The sequence below is a fragment of the Aquarana catesbeiana genome, linkage group LG03 (assembly GCF_042186555.1).
Source record: "Aquarana catesbeiana isolate 2022-GZ linkage group LG03, ASM4218655v1, whole genome shotgun sequence".
NCBI classification, from domain to species: Eukaryota; Metazoa; Chordata; class Amphibia; order Anura; family Ranidae; genus Aquarana; species Aquarana catesbeiana.
This window is the reverse complement of record NC_133326.1, coordinates 52,093,572-52,115,079: the sequence shown is the minus strand read 5'-3', so window position 1 is coordinate 52,115,079 and position 21,508 is coordinate 52,093,572. Positions and strand designations below refer to the sequence as shown.

General features: G+C 43.0%; 1 protein-coding gene across 4 annotated transcripts in view; it reads left to right on the top strand.

Moving 5' to 3' along the window:
- Positions 1-21,508, top strand: part of LOC141131360 (ADAMTS-like protein 5) — a 118,584-nt gene that overhangs the window by 23,567 nt on the left and 73,509 nt on the right. For all 4 annotated transcript variants that reach the window (XR_012242759.1, XM_073618523.1, XM_073618521.1 and 1 more), the window contains exon 2: positions 17,420-17,489. Coding sequence is in view for 3 of the 4 variants with exons in the window: in XM_073618523.1 (XP_073474624.1) it covers positions 17,420-17,489 (70 nt within the window). In the remaining variant the exon portion in view is untranslated. The remainder of the gene's footprint in view (positions 1-17,419; positions 17,490-21,508) is intronic.

Here is a 21,508-nt window from a genome sequence, read left to right as displayed (position 1 = left end):
AGGGGACCCTTCACACTAGTGGTCAATTAGAGATCCACTAAATGGATCACTGATATTAGTGGTTACTTGAGAAAGGGGAGGTTCTGTTTCTCCTGTGGCCCGCTTCTGCTATGTGATGTTGGTGACTATAATATGTGGGTGAAAAAGGAATAGGGTTTGGGACTTTATATGAGGCAATAACTACGATTTACCTCCATCCCCGATAATTAGGAATAAGGAGAGAATATGTGGGTGTTGCTAGATTCAGTCTCTACAGGCAATAGACCCCCTTATTGATAGCCCCCATTGTGGACCACTACCTCTGCCCTCCCTTGGAATGCCACTGGCAGATTGAAATGAAGAGTTGATTTAATAATAATAAGGCAAATTTGTATAGAAATGATTCATGTTCTCCCTTTAAACAGCTGTTATCGTTTGTGCCTTTCTCCATTTTTCGTCATCACTATGGATAGAACATACAAATAAAGAATAGTAGGAGTGGTGTGTAAATTGCAAGCACATCCTTATCTCATGTTCTTCTGCTTGAAGGGTACTTTGTGACAGTTTCCACAGTAGAGATTTCTCCAAATCCTTTTTTGGGGCCTAAACCTGGTGATGGCACAGAGCAAAGGTCCTGGAAATTGGCGCAGGGTTTTTAAAAAGTAGATCAGGGATACAAAGGTGAGTGTGAATTACACAATACAGCATCAAGCAGTCCTCCAGCCATTCTTGCAATAACGTTTAGCTGCAAGTTAATCTTTCATTTTTGAATGTTTTTTGTGTTGAAATTCATGTAATCTGACTGTTGATGGGAAAACAGAACACATTTTTTTAATGATCCTAGTAAATGAAATGGCTGAGCCAAAATTAAAAAAAAAAAGCAAACAGATCAGTGTTGACTTTCTGTCATAGGAGGTATTATGAGTAGCAGGTCTATGCCGCCTATCTAGCTATCTTTTCTTTGGAATGTAGACGTTGTAGAATTCTGTGTGTTTTTGTCTTGTTTGCATAATCTTAGAGGGTGAAAAACACACACCATGGGGGTGAATGGGAAGATTGATATGTCTGGAGATAGAAAATACCTTGTCAGGTGTAATAGCTTTGCAAACAGAAAACCGCACATACAAGATTTTAACTGGGATTGTTGATGTTGACTTGACTGGCTTGTATAAGCAGAGGGAATATTTTATTTTCCAAAACCCATTATGTTGTTATATTTTTATGTAGTTACTGATTTACAGTATTTGAGGAGAGATGATGTCACTGATGTGCGAAGTTTATTAATACTGGATCCTATGATTTTAGGAATCGGGTAGCCAATAAGCCAATGTTGTCAGTTTAAATCTCTTCTTGGCATATTTGAAGCTGTATGTATACCTATCCAGTTACAAGTATTTCTAAAGATATTAAAAGAACTAATTGACGTATCAGTATGGGTGTCAAGTCACTTCCTAAAACTCAAGTCTTTCAAAATCTGAGCTCATAATCTTTCCTCCCCCGCATCCCCTCCCCAGACTTTTTCCATCAAGATTAATAGCAACTATCCTGCCCTCCCCTAAGGCAAGGGTGCTAGGTGTAATCCTGGACTCTGACCTCTCCTTTCAGTCCCAAATCCTACTGCCTTTGCCTCCAGAACCAATGCAATTTAGTGTGCCGCTCAAGCTCTGTTTGAGTGGGGTGGGCTGTGATCCTCAAGCATCCACCACTGGGAGTGCTGGCAGGGGATGGAGCTCCTCCCAGCTCCTGCTGTGATTCAGAACAAAAGAGGGGGAATCCCTGTAACCGCACATTTGTGTAGTCCCTAGAATCAGTGTAAGAGTGGCAACCTCAGCCTGGTTTCATGTATCTGCCTCTGACAAGTGGTGTTGACCCTGGAACTATGCAGGTACCATCTAATGGCAGGTCAATTGACCAAAGCTCAAGGGACCCCTAGCAACTTCAGGAAGAACCCTAGGGTTTCACGGAGCCCTGGTTGAGAATGGCTGATCTAAGAGAAAAGCAAGTAATTAAAAAAAAAAAAAACCCAAACAACTGTGAGTCTGGCAGCAGCATTCATGGTAAGCTGAAGGGGGGGGGGGGGGGGGGGTAGCCTATATAGAGGTAGGTCAATGAGGAGGGAGTTGCAATAGTTGAGGCAAGAGATAAGGAGTGGAGATGGGGATGACTAAGCTCTGAACTCAGTTCCTAAGTTGCGGAAAGCGAACAGTACGCTCACCCAGAACCCTGTAGCTGTCCTTGGGGAGTTCTATGATTATCAGAAGAACTTGTACACTTATGCAAGCTCTGCCTCCCAAGAGGATTTCAAGACTTTGTGGCATGCTTACCCCTGTTATCCTCATCAGCGTCCCATAGGGATATTTTGGAAAAGGCAAACCACAAAGACAGAAATTCTCCAAGCTATTAAACAATCTAAATCCGCTAAGGCCCCTGGGTCCTGATGGCCTTTCGGCCTTGTATTATAAGAAATTTGCTCCGATTTTACTTGCACATCTGGAGAAATATTTTAATGCCCTTCGGGAAGGTGGCCCACTGGAAGCGGACTGAAATAGAGCCTCTATTAATGTCGTACCCAAACCCAATAAAGACCCCAGCGATGTGGCTAATTTATAGGCCGATTTCTTTAATCAACACAGATTTGAAATTGCTAGCCAAAATTTATGCAACCAGGTTAAATGGCTTTGTTTCCTGCTACATCCATAATAATCAAGTCAGGTTTGTTTCCCCATTGATAAACATCTGACTAAATTTGCCGGGCCATCAATCTAATTTTAATACTTAATTCTTCCTGGGATTTGGGGAGCCCGCGGACAGGGCTGTTGCTGTCTCTAGACATAAGGAAAGCATTCAACACTTTATCCTGGACCTATTTGTTCAGAATTTTGTCTAGTTGGTAGTTCAGTCCTAAATTTCTCTTATTTCTTCAGACTTTGTATAGCACTCACTCAGCCCAAGTAAGGGTGAGGGGCTATAATTTTGATCCCCTTCCTATCGCTTCTGATACTCGACAGGGTTGCCCGCTCTGTGCTTCTATTTATCATTGCAATAGAAACTTTAGCCATAGCCATTCAGTCACATCCGGATGTTCTTGAAGTGGAGATTGGGGGGGGAACCAAATGTGTGTTTGCTGACGATCTGCTTCTTTTTCTCACTTCCCCGCACACTACCCTCCCATTGCTCATGGATCTATTAGCTAGCTTCCGGAAGATCTTGGGTTTGGAGGTGAATTGGACAAAATCAGAAGCTCTTAACATTAATATGGATGAGGATGCTCTAGGGAGCCTAAAACATAGTTATAGTTTTTCCTGGCAATCTAAATTTCTAGCATATCTGGGGATTAAATTAACTCCCACGGTGGCATCTCTTTAATAAACCAATTACACAAATTTGCTTCCTAAACTGTTGCCAGACATGGAGGTGTGGTCGTCCAGTGGCCATTTATCCTGGATTGGTAGACTATCTGCAGTTAAGATTGTGCTCTTGCCTAGAACTTTAGATTACTTTTGCTCCCACCCTGTGCCGATTCCTGCCTTAGATCTTCAAAGATTTCAAAGCCAGCTCTTGAAATTCATCTGGCACCCACGGAGTTATAGGCTATCATGTCGCACACATTACAGGATGCGAGAAACTGTGAGCTGGGTGTTCCGGATCTCATAAAATACTGTAGGGCTGTGCAGCTTATCCAACCGACTCAATTATACGCCCGATCTTACAAACCGGATTGGATAGTGCTGAAGGCCCAAGCTTGTGTACCACATCTCTTAATGTGGATCCCCTCGAGAACCTGGCAGGCAATGCTCTGCCCTATCCTATACTATACATTTGTGGGATTTAACATATAGGTCGGCCTCTAACTATTCTCCCCACACTCCTGTCGTGCCTCTTATTGACAATCCAGCATTTCCACCTGGTCTACACCCTCGAGTTCCAATGATGGCTGAAGAAAGGTCTTTATCGCATTGGTCATTTTATTGGGGTTTACGTCCCGCCTCTTATGCACAGCAGCTTAGAAGGCTGGCCTCTGAGACTTACCGCTTACAACAAATACTACATTATCTCTAATCTATGCAATGTTCTACTACTGATACCTCAATGCGGACGGCTTTTAAAAACAGATGCTATCATGGTGAGGATCGGAAGGGGGGCATTTCGAAGCTGTATCAACATATTGTCAATACCGCGGGCAAATTTCCCTATATGCTTCAATCTGGATTTTGCCCTCAACACTCCACAGAAACTGCTCTTTTAAAACTCACAAATGACCTTCTAACTGCAAAAACCAACGGACATTATTCTGTACTCCTACTTCTGGATCTTTCAGCTGCCTTTGACACGGTTGACCACCCCCTCCTCCTCGAAAAACTTTACTCCCTCGGTCTCTGTGACTGTGCTCTTCAGTGGCTCTCATCCTACCTATCCCAACGCACCTTCAGTGTCACTTACAATTCTACTTCCTCCACTCCTCTTCCCTTCTCCGTCGGGGTCCCCCAAGGTTCTGTTCTTGGAACTCTTTTATTTTCAATCTACACCTCTTCCCTGGGTCAGCTGATAGCCTCTCACGGCTTTCAATATCATTTCTATGCTGATGACACACAAATCTATCTCTCCACCCCTCAACTCACTCCATCAGTCTCCTCACGCATCACTAACTTACTAACCGACATATCTGTATGGATGTCACACCACTTCCTCAAACTCAACTTGTCCAAAACTTATAATATTTCCTCCCCCACGTGCCTCTTCTCCTGACTTCTCTGTGAAGAGCAATGGCAAAACCATCCACCCGTCCCCACATGTCAGGGTACTAGGTGTTATCCTAGATTCTGAACTCTCCTTTCAGCCCCACATCCAATCACTTTCCAAAGCTTGCCGCCTCAACCTCCGCAACATCTCTAAACTACGTCCCTTTCTAACCAGTGAAACCACAAAGCTCCTGATTCAATCCCTGGTTATCTCTCGCCTTGACTACTGCAACTCGCTCCTCATTGGCTTACCTTTAAATAGACTATCCCCCCTTCAGTCCATCATGAATGCTGCTGCCAGACTCATCCACCTTACAAACCGCTCAGTGTCTGCTACCCCTCTCTGCCAATCCCTCCATTGGCTACCACTCGCCCAATGAATTAAATTCAAAATACTAACAATAAGTTACAAAGCCGTCCACAACTCTGCCCCCAGCTACATCACTAACCTAGTCTCAAAATACCAACCTAAACGCCATCTCCGTTCCTCCCAAGATTTCCTGCTCTCTAGCTCCCTCATCACCTCCTCCCATATCCGCCTCCAGGACTTCTCCCGAGCTTCGCCCATCCTCTGGAATTCCCTACCCCAATCTGTCAGACTGTCTCCAAATCCACCTTTAGGCGATCCCTGAAAACTTTCCTCTTCAGAGAAGCCTATCCTGCCTCCATCTAACAACTGCACTATTTTCTCCACTAGCTCATCCCCCACAGCTATTACCCTTTTGTATAACTTGACCCTCCCTCCTAGATTGTAAGCTCTAACGAGCAGGGCCCTCTGATTCCTCCTGTATTAACTTGTATTGTACTTGTACTGTCTGCCCTAATGTTGTAAAGCGCTGCGTAAACTGTCGGCGCTATATAAATCCTGTATAATAATAATATGCTGACTTGAGAGGGGGATTTAGGGATGGAAAGTGATCAGGGAGACTGGACAGATTGGTTAGCTGGGACATACAAAGGAGTTATAAATATTTCATTGGTAGAGGTGGGCTTTAAAGTCCTGTCCTGCTGGTACTTGGTACATGAATGCCTTTTTTTTTAAATGTACCTAGATTCTTCCTCATTCTGTTTTCAGGGCTGTGGCCAAGTGGGTTTGATGTTTTACACATGGTTGTGTAGTAAAGTCAGACACTTCTGGATATGAGTTCATGCCCTGATATACTCTGTTAGCATTGTAAACATTGTAAGGGATCCCAAAGTAGCCTTACTTAATTAGCCTGTAGCGGAGGTGCCCAGGCACGCTCAAACCTTGATCTTTCTTTGTTCCTTGTGGCCAAGATAGCCTTTGCAACCACTTGGAAAAAACCCACAGATGACTTGGTTGCAATAAGGCACTCCTTTGAGGGCGGATGCTGAGTTGCCAGGTAGGCTACAGCTCTCTTTCCCTCTTTCCTCACCTCTCACCCATCTTCTTCCTTCTTCACTTTTTCTTCTCTTTCCTTTTCCTTTCTTTTCTGTTGCTGTTTGTACACATCTTCTACAAGATGTTAACCATCTATCTAGCTGGTGGTTACCAGGTTATTCATGCTTTCTGAGCCTTAATAGGCACTTGGAGTTTTTCTTCCGTTTGGGACTTGTTCCCCTCAATTGGAGTGCACTCGAAATTTTACATTTCACTTTTTTTTCATTTTATATTACTCAGGCACTGTTCTACATCCATATGTTGGATTATGTAAAATTGCGACTAAATATAATTTTTTTTTTTTTTGTTGTTGTTCTTATTTGTTTGTGAGTAGCACGCTCTGCCTGCGTTGCAGACTATTACTTGCTTTCCAGTTTGACTGATGTCATTGTGCCTGTTCTGGTTTGTGCCTTTTTTATGGAACTTTCCAATAAAAATATTGAAACAGAAACTGTAACTCAGAATGCATGCAACCACATTGCGCAAACATAGGTGACGTGCATTGCAGCACATTAAGGCAGTGCAATAGTGTAAAATGACCCTAAATCATTTGAGTGTGTAATGGAGGAAACAGAGCACCAGCCTTATCTCATCCGGGATAAAAAAAAAGGCCAATAAAAATTTTTGAGTGTTGAGTATTTCCCTGAGAAAAATATGCTGGGTCATCTGCTGTTCTATAATTCTGATTGAGTATCTTCATTAAACTTGGACTTGATCAGTGGCGGCTGGTGCTCAAATTTCTTGGGGCGGTTGGCCTGTGGCCTCCACCCAGCCAGCCATCCATCCGACCACCACTAAACCCTGCATGAGCAGCTGCCACTGGACTTGATACCCAGCTTGCCATGATCTAGAACAGGGGTCTCCAAACTATGGCCCTCCAGTTGTAAAGGAACTACAATTCCCATCATGCCTAGTCATGTCAGAGTTTTACAATGCCTCATGGGACCTAGGCGGGCCGTAGTTTGGAGATCCCTGATCTAGAATGATATAGAATTTTGAGTCAAAAAGTAAAATGGCAGGTTAATTAAAAAAACAAAGACAAAAAAAAGTAATATATTACAATTAAAAGCTAATGTGCCACATTATGAGACACCATTCACCACTACCTTCATATAGGACAGCACTAAGCAGTTCATCAGGCAAGAGTGGATGTGGAGTAGCAGTAGCTCACTCTAAAGCTAGGTACACACTATGAGAAAATCGGAAGAAATATTCCATACAAGGCATAATCGTCCAATTTTCGTATAGTGTGTACACAACTTTCGACATCCGATTCAGACTTTCCAAACAAAAATTTACGAAGGGACAAACTCCAAAATTTTTCTCATACGTGAACTGAACAAACGATTTTAGTTTAATGTGTACTGTTTTTTAGTATGGTTTTTGGTACGAGAAAAATCAGATATGAAAGACTGCGCATGATCAGAAACAATAAACAACAAAAAAAGACTTTGTCAAATGAGAATTTTCGTACATTTTTTTTTTTTTTCCATCCTCCGTTCCAATTTGCTGTAAAACATTGGGGATTTGTCAGCCCAATTTTCTTATAGTATGTATCCACCTTTCAGTTTAACAAATCCTGACATTCATCTTTTCTAATTTAGCCTAAAGCCTAGTACACACGGGCCGAATTTCGGGCGACATCCGCTGGTTCAATAGAAACCGGTGGACATTTGGCCCGTGTGTATGGCAGACGGTCTGACAGATGCTTGTCTGGCTTCTGTCAAAGGGTCATGACTGAAAAAGGTCTGACGACAGGCTCTCAATCAGCCCTCTCAGCCAATGGTTGAGAGCGCTGACCGGAGTGTTCTGGCAGGGGGGCCGCCCTGTCAGAACACAATAGCACAGCAGGGGAGATCGCTGTACTAACATTGGATTGTTAGTACAATGGCTCCGACATGAGCTGTGAGGTTTTTTTCGTTGAACCTGCTGGGTTGAGTGAAAAAAAAAATAGTAGTGTGTACGAGGCTTTAATGTTAAAGCTGAAGTTCAATCCGCTTGTAAAATCAGACCAAATGCTTTCAATACAGGACCATAGGTTTGTACAACTGTGCAAGATTAATGGCATACCTTCCAACTTTCTGGAATGATAGGGACACCTTGTGGCACACAGTATATGGGCAAAGGCCACAGCCCTGGTTACATGGACCACAAAGATCTAATGTATAGAAAATGATAAACCACACAAGTTCTTTTTTTTTTTTTTTTACCTCTATTTTTCCTTTTTATATTGGCTTTTCAAAATAACAAATATAGTAATATGGAAGTTGGATTAAAAAAAAGTGTAGTGTGGCTAACAATTTTGGTTGTAAAATAGTACATTTTGTATAAAGATGTACACATCAGTCCAAAAAGTGGGACAACTGAGGCTACATAAGGGACAGAGGTGTTTGGTCTCAAAAGAGAGGCAGTCTTTCCAGATGAGGGACAATTGGGAGCTATGCTGAAGGTAAGGTTGAAGTTCAGCACAAACATCTCCATTCACCTATAAGCAGTTGTATTAGGTTGGCCATGCCAGGGTTGTTGAAGGAAAAGAGGGCATTTTTCAGTTATGTTTTACTTTATATTCTTCAGACTAAAAGTAAGCCCAAATCCCTCATAATGAATCCATTATACTCATAGAAGGTCTTTGTGACTCGTGTATGTTGTGTTTTATGTGATGTTAGGTGTGGGATGTGTGATTGTAATTTTATACCATTGTAAAACCGAGACAAAGGATCAGTGGTGTGGCCGCGATTTAACTTCTATGCAATAAAAATGGATGTTTGCAGTCATTGTTTCTTGTTTTGGAGGATGGGAAATGCAGCAATCGTGAAGACACATCTGGTTGTCACATTGTTTCAGAGTTGAACTCTAGAGCAGGTTATGTCGCACGTGTCAGATTATTTTCATACATAGATCAGATCAGGTCAAGTGATGGACTAGTGAAAATGCCTTCTATTGCCTTCATTAATGTATCTGAGATTATTTCATAGTTTAATGTTACTAGCAGTGGCGGCTGGTGAAGTTTTAGGATGGGGGGTCAGGCGCCAGACCCTGCCCTTCCTTTTTGACCCCTCCCACTTCTAATAAGCCACACCCCTTATAGAATCCACCCACTCCGTCCCCTGTATTCCACCCATAGTGTCAGGAGTATTCAGCGCAGCCTCACAGGACATAGTATACAGCTCAGCCTAACAGGACATATAGTATACAGTGCAGCCTCACAGGACATAGTATACAGCTCAGCCTCACAGGACATAGTATACAGCTCAGCCTCACAGGACATAGTATACAACTCAGCCTCACAGGACATAGTATACAGCTCAGCCTCACAGGACATAGTATACAGCTAAGCCTCACAGGACATATAGTATACAGCTCAGCCTCACAGGACATATAGTATAAGGCTCAGCCTCACAGGACATGTAGTATACAACTCAGCCTCACAAGACTTGTAGTATACAGCTCAGCCTCACAGGACATGTAGTATACAGCTCAGCCTCACAGGACATGTAGTATACAGCTCAGCCTCACAGGACATGTAGTATACAGCTCAGCCTCACAGATCATGGTAAGATAGAGAGAGAGAGACTCCAATTCCTCAGCTCAGCTCACAGCACCAGGAGACATCCACTAAAATCTGTCAGCCTTTCCTGTACTCTCAGTTGTTTCAGAGGGCAGAGAGGGGCTGTTGGTGCAGGAGGGGCAGGGTTATCACAGAGGATATTGCAGGTCTATCAGTGTATGATATTCAGCTGCTTCCTCCAGCTGCTTGCACTGCTCAGACTGCCTCCTCCTCCCCTTATTTTTACATTACGTTCTCTCGTTCCTCCAGCACAAAATGCCATCCTCTATCTCTCTATTCCTGGCTCTCCTACTCACTGCTCTCAAATTTTTCCAAAGTCACTGTGAGCAGGGCGGAAGCTGGAGGATACGGAGCAGCTCAGTAGAAGGAAAGTGGAGCAAAGAGGATTCTGAGCCAACCGTGATGCTGCCCCAATGCACAGGCAATGCAGGTTACTTACAGATTCCCTTGAAAGCAGCCTATCAGAGGAGCCCAGGGGGGAGAGAGAAACACACACTCAGCGATGCACATTACTGTCGCTTCCTATCCCTGCACCCACATTAGATACACTGAGCTCAGACTCAGCAATGCCAGCTCTGTGACCATCCACCGCATCAGTGATCCGCTCCCCGCCTCGCCTCACATCACAGGGTCCCAGGTCCCAGTCAGTCAGTCACTCTCCGCAACACAGTGAGCCAGCCGGGAAACTGGAAGTGACGCTGCAGTGCCGAAAAAGCACCACCTAGTCATCCTTCGTTCCCGGCCAATTAAAAAAAAGCACAGGAGCCAGAGGCAAATCCGTTTAGCGTGGAGATGCTTGCTCCCTGAACACGCCCTAAACACGGGCATATCAGCTTCCCAGCTTGCAATCAGCTGATTGCAAGCTGGGAAGCTTCCCATAGACCGTCATGCGTCCGGCGCCTGGAAAGTCTTAAAGTGACCTTTTTTTTGTGTGAAAAGCTTGGGGGGCGTGGCCCAATGCGCCCCCTATGAATGGGCCGCCACTGGTTACTAGATAGGCTGCAAACCTACACAACCCTATCAGTATATTTAGAAATGTGCCTTTATTGAACACTTATGTCATACAATCATAATATCAGTGCTAGGTGAAAAGAAATGTGTATATATATATATTTTTTTAAGCTGAATTCCAACAATCATCTTTATCGCATACTTGCATTGATTCAGCTTGGCACAATGTAAGTATACATATCCCATACCTAATGAACCTCTGGGGAAGCTGACAATCGCTGTAGTAGTGACCGCTACTACAGTGATAGTTGTGATCTTCCGGGTCCTGTGCGAGACCAGCTTCCCATCTCACACTGACCACAGGAGGTCACTCACTTGGCACTGCTGTCATTCATAGAAGGCCTTGTCTTTTTTCAATGAATAGAAAGTGTTCTATGATTAGACACACAATTCATCAAAACAGTTGACCTGTTTGAGATATATTTGTCTACTGTTCAGCCATATTGCTATTGTTTGTTACCATTTCAAAGAAATTTCACAGTAAAGACTATCTCTTTATTTTACTGTAACGTGTGTCTTTCATTGGTGGTGTTTGCGCTAACATTATTAGCAGGTGTGTCAGAGGGGCTGAGATTGTTCTTGGGGTTTAGAGGCAGAGTACAGAACCAAATCTATTTAATTGCCAGACCTAAACTTCAACTTTATGTCTGAAGATGAATACAAGTCTGGATTGCAAGCTGCATACTCATTACTTAGTGCACCACTCCACCTCAGTATTTCTAGTTAGAACTTTTTTGTAATGCAAGACAGGAATTCTGAAACATGCCTACTGCTGCCTCTTGGCTGTCTCTTCCAAAAAGTTCATGGCTAGAAGTTTCTCCCAGGTACCATTTGCATTAAAACATTCCTGGAAACCTGAATCTGATTGGTGGTAAACTTATAGAGATAGAAGAACACAAGAGATTGTGGCAGCAACCTCCCACCAAACATATAAGGACCTTTTGAGAACTCTGTCTGCACTTGGTTACAGAGAACGCAGATAGGACTAAGACAAAAGAAATGGATCTTCTAACTTTAGCCCAGTTGTAGTGGTTCATGGATAGAACTAAGACCTCATTTACACGGGTGTACTACAGCTTACACCTGTGCAAGGGCCATTTTTGCCCGCATGGGGCCGATGGAGAGCCACAGGTGTTTCCAGTGTGGGTGCAGGCAGGGCTGGTGCAAGGATTTTTGACACCCTAGACGAAACCTCATTTTGCCGCCCCCCCCTTGCTCCACCCCTGACTGCATCCCCTTTGCCCTGCCCACGTATACCACACCTTTTTAATGAAGTGCCCATCAAATGCAGCCCAATAGCCCCCATCAAAGGCAGCCCACCAGCGCCCATCAAAGGCAGCCTCACCAGCGCCCATCAAAGGCAGCCTCACCAGCGCCCATCAAAGGCAGCCTCACCAGCGCCCATCAATGATTGTTTGTTTGCTTGCTTCCATTCATTCGGGAGTCGGGACACAGACACAGCCCTCCGCTGCGCCTCTGACACTATGTGCGAATGGAGTGGCGGCTGCCTGCTGATGCTGAAACTTAGTTGCTTGCTGCAGAGAGAAGAGAGTAGGAACACCAGTGGCTGAGTGCCCTAGGCAGCAGTGCGCCCTAGGCGGCTGCCTAGTTTGCTTAGTGGCAGCACAAACCCTGGGTGCAGTTGAATGGCCCTGAATGCTGACAGTGTGCGTTTGGGGCCATACACCCACATGGATGTTAGATTGGGAATAGCAGCTGCGTCTGTGACTGCCTGGTCAAACACTGCTCTCGCACGGTTGTATGCTCTAATAGTTCACGGACTGGTGTCACTAAATGCATCACATTTCTTTTAAGATGAGCCATTATAAATTTATTGTTGGCCCTGTATACTCCAGTCTGATAGGGATTCAGTGCACGGTTAGATAAACCTGTCAAAAACATCCAATTGTAGCTGAGCGTATGATGATAAAAATGAATATGCAGAGGTTATCTTAAGTGAAAACCGAATGTCAAAGCCATCAGCTAATCCGGAGCTATAGGTAGATGAAATGATATAAAAATCAAATTCTTTCCTTTGAAACTTTATCTTGGCTCTTCCTCTCCCATTTGTGGGGCTTCCCTTGTGGCCCTTTAGTGCCCATTCACAATAGCAGCTGCATTAGAACACAACCGATAATTTGCATTGAGAAGACGGTGGAAACATTTTTTCTTCAATGAAATATCGCAAAGTTATATTTCATTAAGTTCCTACGACCATAGAGTCATACCTCCCAACTTTTTGAGATGGGAATGAGGGACACCTATTAGAAAAAGTATGCAGGCATAGGACAGACCCCTGCCACGCCCCCTTAAAGGAGAATTGTACAACAACAACAAAAAACAAGATTGGGTAAACCCACAAGTGCTTTTTTACCACTACTATTCCTTTATATTGGCTTTTGGAATTTACAAATGCAGCAATTTAGAAATCAGATGAAAGTTTTAGTGCAGGAAAACATGTTTTGATACTTAAAAAGTGCATTTTATATACATCTATATAGATAAGACCAAAATGAGGGACAAATGAGGGACAGAGGGACATTGCTCAAAATCAGGGACAGTCCCTCCAAATCAGGGACAGTTGGGAGCTATGCAATGTGATGGATTATGTTGCACCTCCTTTCTCTGTGCACATCACCGCATCACAATGGTGTGAACTGTGCTGATTGTAAATAAGCAAATTGTCTGGTCTTGCGTTGGGACTGCGCTGAGAAAGCCGTGAAGGGGAGCGTAATGTGAGAGCAACCCGGGGACAAGCTCAACCTCTACAGAAAAAGACCATATTTACATCTAAACTCTGCTGATTATATCTTTGAATCTACTGATCATTGTGACGTGTAGTTTTTACTGCAGGTACCCTAGAATTAAATGTATCTGATTATATCTTTGGATATACTGATCATTATAACATGTGGTTTATACTGCAGGTAACCTAGATTTAAATTCAGCTGATGATATCTCTGGATTTACATGTAGTTTTTACTGCAGGTGACTGGGTTATGTAGATGTTTCATCATGTGATTAGTTTGAGTTGCCCAGGTTTGTACAAGCTTTACTACAAGGACAACACTGAAATATATTTATTTTTTATATTTCTGTAGCAATGATAGAGAATACAGTAATAAACATTACTTTTAGCCTGACCAGTGGGGGCGCAGGGGCGCCACCCCCCCCCCCCCAATCCATTCGACAATAGCGAATTAGTATTTACTATTGTCTTTCTGATTCTCCTCCCTGCCATTTAGGAAGCGGGTATTGAGACTCCCGGCCAATCGGGTCTCAGGACCCACTTCCTGTTCAGCCGGGAGGAGAAGCAACCGCCCCAAAGCGAGGAGCAACTGAATAAGGTGATATGCTTACTTTATTCCTTGCTCCTGCAGGCTTCCCCCTTCCAGCTTATTGTCATGACTTGAAGCCCAAAACCAGGTTTTGTGTTACTTTAAATCAGGGGTGTCCAAACTTTTGACCTTCCTGGGTCACATTAGAAGAAGAGGAATTGTCTTGGGCCACACATAAAATACACTAACAATAAGGATAGCTGATGAGCAGAAAAAGTCTGGCAGATCAAGTTAACGGAGAAGTATGGCCAAAGCTTTTTTGCTATGTTTCCCCTGTGGGTCACAGGCATGCAGTTAGTTCTGCACTCCTGTGACCCGGTTTCAGCCGACAGCAGGCTAAGGTTCACTGTTAGCTGATGTCACAGAGCAAGTCAAGGCTCTGGAAAGATCCCAACCATATGGTCGGGATCAGCCCAGAAGCCTGGACCTACAGCTGGCTCAGCCTCTTAGTGAGCTACCGAGAGCCTGAGCCAGCTGCTCCCATTCCCTCTACAGCCCAGCACTCTAATGAGCACTGCAGGGGCAGAGCAGAGAGCCGGTGACCAACTGTCTTCAGGCTGAGGACCGACAGCTGATTGATCAGCACTGTGTTTTATCACTCAGTTCGCTGTCTTGGAGGCAGCAGGGGACAGCTGAAGCCATCTAGGTAAAATATATATATATTTTTTATTTTCTTGTGATTTCCACTCTTCCCTGTACCACTGCCAGAACACAGCACTGTATACTGCATGTAGCTGATGCTACATACAGTTTATATAGCGCTGACAGCGGGAGCTTTTCTTAGTTCTGGCTCAAATAAACTATTTAAAGTAACACAAAACATAGACTTTGACTTTAAGCTGGCATAAACTACGTACATTTCAGCTAGAACGCACTATAATTTAATCTGTAGGTGGCTCACCCTAATTCATCCTTTGCTTAAAAAAAGTCTAAGGAGCTAGATGTAAATTTTTTGGCCAACAACGGCTGCAACTGGCCGCTATCAGGAAAGCAATAGCCACAGCAGCAGATCGTTCGTCTTTACTATTCCGATGAATGATGATGCTGTTGGCTTTTACCTGCGGTAACAAAGCTGTTTATAGGTAAGTTCTCCGTCAGGCTTGAGATATAAAATCCAAAAACAGCAGTGTGCCGTGTCTTATAGCAGCCAACTAGAAATCCGCCTTTAGTGGCTGAGGATTACCAGCTCAATGATTATTGAAGACCTGAGACGGTTTGCTGCTCACCACGGTTCTGCACTCTCAAATAAAATATACCCGCATGTGGATATTGTTCAGCAGTTCCATGGACATTTTTTTTATTTCTTTTGTTTTACAATATTTTTCAATTTTTTTTTATAAACATTATAAAATGGTTTTGCATTGGTAGAAAAGAAGATAATTTGTCATCCGACCTTTTCAATGCTTTTGAATGGTTCCTGTCCATGGGGCCCTTCTGACACCATCACTTCCCCTTGTCAGTCATACACGCTTATTTAAAGAACGCGGCTCCCAATGCAGCTCCTTCAGTGACTAATCTCTGCAATCAGGAACAGTCCTTTCATGCTGATTGAATCTAACAGGCTGTTATGACTGCAAATCACAGGAACCGAGGCCTAATGATGTGTCTAAACATTTCACATACAGTGCTTGAACTATTCCCCTCATTACCTGTACTCCTTGCCCTCTCTTATTTCAGTGATTTTCTTTGTGTACGAGAAACCATGTTCTTCAATGTGTCTCATAGTATGTCTATAACCATGTACAATGTTGGCAATTTAACTTGCTATAGTTTCTTAGACTTTGGGGGTTTAGAATAGGTAAACATATAGACAGGTTTTTTTTTTATATATATATATATATATATATATATATATATATATATATGTATATATATATATATATATATATATATATATATAACTAGGACATCTCATAAAAAATTAAATATCATCAAAAAGGTAATTTATTTCAGTAATTCAATTCAAAAAGTGAAACTCCTATATTATATTATATAGATGCGTTACACACAGAGAGATGTATTTCAAGCATTTCTTTCTTTTAATTTTGATAATTATGGCTTACAGCTAGTGAAAACCCAAAAGTCAGTATCTCAGAAAATTTTGGTATTACATAAGACCAATAAAAAAAAGGATTTTTAATACAGAAATGTATTAAATGTTTGTCCCAAATCGGTACTGACTGTGGAAACTTCACACTGGACCTCATGCAACTAGGATTATGTGCCTCTCCACTCTTCCTCTAGACTCTGGGACCTTGATTTCCAAATGAAATGCAAAATTTTCCATCGTCAGTGATGATTTGGGGAGCCATGACATCTGCTGGTGTTGGTCCACTTTGTCCAAAGTCAACGCAGCCCTCTACCAGGAAATTCTAGAGCACTTCCTTCTTCCCTCTGCTGACCAGCTTTATCGAGATGCTGATTTCATTTTCCAGCAAGACTTGACACCTGCCCACACTGCCAAAGGTACCAATACCTGGTTTATTGATCATGGTATCATTGTGCCTGATTGGCAAACAAACTCGCCTGGCCTAAACCCTATAGATAATCTGTGGAGTATTGTCAAGAGGAAGATGAGAGACACCAGACCCAACAATGCAGGCGAGCTGAAAGCCGCTATCAAAGCAACCTGGCCTTCCATAACAACTTATGGAAGGCTAATCGCCTCCATGCCACGCCGCATTGATGAAGTAATTCATGCAAAAGGAGCCCTGACCAAGTATTGAGTGCATACTATACTGTACATGGACATACTTTTCAGTAAGCCAACATTTCTGTATTAAAAATCCTTTTTTATTTCTGAGATACTGAATTTTGGATTTTCACTAGATGTAAGCCATAATCATCAAAATTAAAAGAAAGAAATGCTTGAAATATATCACTCTGTGTGTAACGCATCTATATAATATGAGTTTCACTTTTTGAATTGAATTACTGAAATAAATTAACTTTTTGATAATTTTGATTTAATTTTATGAGATGCACCTATATATGTATCTATCTACAGTAACACACCAGAAGCTCAAACCTGAATATCACCAGTGTATCTGCGAAAACTAAAACAAACTAAAACAAACCAAGCATTGGCAACCTTGTAAATCAATTTTTAACAAGCAAAGCAAAGGTACACCATGGTGGGAAAATTTGCTAGATGTAACAAATTCTCCAGCTATCCAGCACAAAAACGAATTAGGAACCGCTGTGCAAGTGACCCAGTTAAGGTCCAGGAAAATAAATTATAATACAATAAAACACATTTTTATTATTCTGTAGCACAAATCTATATTTTTGCTGAAAGAGTATTTGTTACATATATAAGTTTATTATAATTTATAGTATAGGTTTGCCAGACTTATTTACGTTTCTTTGTTTTCTCCTCCAGGTTGATATATCGATGTCTGGCTACTCTGTATGCAGTTTTGTTCCTTCATATTATCCCATCTTCCTGCCAGGTACAGTTAATGAGAGCCTGATCAATTTGGCAAGAATATTTCCCCCTTTCTCAGGGGCTACATATTATTTATAGTTTGAGTTTATTAAAAGCACTCTTATGCTTCTTGCTGTGTATGTATTGTATTTGCCCAGCCAAGCCTTTCCAAGAGAAACAACCTTACATACTATTGAGATGTCAGTTCAGGCTCCACAATATCATTATGTTGTATGCTGCTAAGGCAGGACCATCCTGTAATGACTTTTCTCTAAGGGCACTGTAACCAGGATTTGTACACCTTAAAGCTGAACTTCAGGTATGATCCTAATTCCATAGTTTATATTGGTCAAGCTTGGCACAATGTAAGAACGTGTATCTCATGCCTAATGGACCACTGTGACAGCTGTCAATCAGTGTAGTAGTTGGTTCTACTACAGTGATCTCTGCAATCTTCTGTGTCCTTTGCCCAGCAGCTGCCCCTTTGCACACTGACTACAGGGGGTTGCTTACTTGGCACCACCGCCACTAACAGAGCATCTTGCATTTTTTTCAATGACTACAAGGTGTTCTCTGATTGGACAAAGTGGAGAGGGTGATGTCTACACCCATCCTCTTCACCTTGTCCGATCATAGAACTCCTTGTATTCATTTAAAAAGCACAAAGTGGGAGACTTAGGCCTCATTCTCACAAGGCGGATCCGCTTCCACCGAGTCCGCCGGCTGAGCGGGAGATCTCTCCGTTGATTTCCGCTGAGCCGGCAGATGACAGGTCCCTCTCTGCTCACTGTGCGGGGAGGGGCTTGTCGAGCGCTGCTGGTTTCTATGGAGAGATCGGACGAAAACGGACAGCATATCCGTTTTCATCAGATCTCACCCGATCCGCCAGCGGCAGATCTGAACGTAGAGGCATCCGTCTGCTTTTAGCGGATCGGACTGGGTCAGATGTCAGCGGACATGTCACCACTGACATCCGTCGCTCCATAGACTAGCATGGAGCGCCTGTTCAGGTCCGCCGTCAAAACTGACAGGCGGACCTGAATGGTCCGACCATGTGAAAGGGGCCTTACTAAAACTGGAGTGTGCAAAATCTAGTGCAGCTCTGCACCAGTTTCCAGGTTTCATTGTCAAAGCTTTATTAACCTGTTACGGACCGCCCCGCGCAGATATTCTGTGGCAGGGCGGCCCTCCTGCGTGATATCACGTACCTGTACGTGATTTTGTGCACTGGGCCTGGGGCCCATGTGATTGGACACAGCGGGAGCCAGTCAGTGCGTCCGGCGGACGCGATGTCCGCCGGGACACACTGATCGTTCTCAAGAGAGGCAGAACAGTGGTCTGCCTATGTAAACAAGGCAGACTGCCATTCTGTGAGAGGGGAAGGTGGAGATCTTGTGTTCCTGATAAGCAGGAACACGGATCTCTGTCTTCCCCCAGTTAAAGCATCCCCCACACAGTTAGAAAGCACTTCCTAAGATCACATTTAACCCTTTGATTGTCCCTGATGTTAACCCCTTCCCTGTCAGTGCCATTAGTACAGTAATGGTGCATTTTTTTAGCACTGATCACTGTATTAGCATCACTGGTCCCCAAAAAGTGTCATTTACTTGCGACGGACAATTCTGACACTGTCGCAGTGACGCTAAAAATTGCCGATCACCTCCATTACTGGTAAAAAAAATTAAAATTCATTAAAAATATCCCATAGTTTTGTAGACGCTATAACTTTTGCGTAAACCAATCAATATACACTTATTGGGATTTTTTACCAAAAATATGTAGCAGATTACATATTGGCCTAAATTGATGAAGAAATTTAGATTTTTTTTTTAAATTTTTTATTGAATGTGTTTTATAGCATAATGTAAAAAGTATTGTTTTTTTTTTTTTTTTCAAAATTATCGGTCTTTTTTTGTTTCTAGCGCAAAAAAAAAATGCAGAGGTGATCAAATACCACCAAATGAAAGCTCTATTTGTGGGGAAAAAAAGACATCAATTTTATTTGGGTACAGTGTCGCTTGACCACGCAATGTCAGTTAAAGTAACGCAGTGCCATATTGCAAAAAATGGCCTGGTCATGAAGGGGGGTAAACCTTCCGGAGCTGAAGTGGTTACACAATCTGAAGTTAGAAGCTGATTGGCTACCAAGCACAGCTGCACCAAATTCTGAGTGCTCCAGTTTTAATAAATCTCCCCCAGAAGCATTCTGTGAATGACAGTTGTGCCAAATGAGCGCCCCCCTGGGACCCAGAAGGTAGCAGCTATCCCTGTATATCGAGCTGACCACTGCAGTAATTGTTAACATCCACAGTGGCCCATCAGGTATACAATATACATACTTACAATGTACCAATGTAGGTTATGCAATTATGATCATACCATAAGTTCAGATTTAATATGCATCTTAATTCTTTGACAAGTGAAGCTTGGTCACTAACAAAGACTTTCCAGTGATGCATTGGGATTGATTTAATAATGTGGTAGAGAATGTTCACTTAGCTTGGTAAATATGCTAACTCTCAAAGGGAACATTATCATTCATTAAGCTAACTGTGTGTTTGCTTTTGGAAAGTTAAAGGCATAAACCACCTCTTATACAAAATTGATAAAAGGAAAAAAATTGCATTTTATTTTCCTTTTTTGCATTCAGACCAGCAGCACATTGCAACCGCGATCAGTGCATAGTGGGTGCAATGCACAGGCTCCTGCAGACTCTTGCCCTAGCCCCAGGTATGGAAGTACAGACTTACCATTATGGGATTGAAGGAAGCAATGAGTTCACTACAAATGCAATGAAGTCACCACACGTGTGCTCCATTGAGATCCTCTGCCACTGTAGCAGATGGGACTTGTAGTCTTCCATTCACACATCCTTGTGAATGGATGACGTGGCCATGGAGCAGGACCAGAATGTTGCAGGGAGAAGTGATTCAGGTAAGTCTGGCAGTGTAAAGCCGCATACACACGAACGGACTTTCCAGCAGAAAAGGTCAGACGGAATCATTCCATCGGATATTCTGATCTTGTGTGGGCTTCATCGGACTTTTTCTTTTGAAAATTCTGACGGACCTAGAAATAGAACATGTTTTAAATCTTTCCAACGGAATCAATTCCTATGGGGAAGACCGTTCGTCTGTATGCTATTCCGATGGAAGGGCAGCTATTGGCTATTGAACTTCCTTTTTCTAGTCCCGTCGTATTTCATCGCGTTCTAAATGACTGGACTTTGGTGTGATCGTGTGTAGGCAAGTCCGTTTCAGCGGAACTCCGTCGGAACTCCAGTGGAAAAACCGTCAGAGTTTATTCTGGTGGAAGAAACAGTCGTGTGTACGCGGCATAAGGGTGAGGGGTTTGGGAATATGACCGTGTTGCATCCTAAGTATGGGTGTAACATACTGTACAGTAGGGTCACAAAGGTGGACAAAGCCTTTAAAGTGATTGTAAAGGCACAGTTTTTATTCTTTTTTTTAAATAACAAAGATGTTATACTTGCCTGCTCTGTGCAATTGTTTTGCACAGAGCAGCCCTGATCCTCCTCCCTTTGTGTCCTGTGCTCCTGGACCCTCACCCTTGCCGAGTCGTCCCCATAGCAAGCCCCCATAGCAAGCCGCTTGCTATGGGGGCACTCGTGTCTGCTCGCTCCCGAGCTGGCTCTGTGTGTTCATAATACACACAGAGCATGTCTTGGCCCTGCCCCCTGCTCTCTCCTCATTGGCTGTGATTAAAAGCAGCTGAAACAAATGTCTCCCGCTGCTGTGTCTGAACCAATGAGGAGGGAGAGAGCCGAGAGAACTCTCATGCACATTGCTAGATCGAGATGGGGCTCAGGTAAGTACTTGGCAGAGAATGCATTAACGTAAAAAAAGTTCTGCCTTTTAGAACAGTTTTAAGTCTTTATTCCTTATTTTCTAACATACAATTTCAAAAATAGATGGGCTCCATTTTTTTAGTAAATAAACCCCTTTGTGTGATCACAGGTATTACATCCAGCAGGGAAAGCGAGGGTCCTTTTATAACTTCCACAGTGGGTGGTTGGACGTGGCA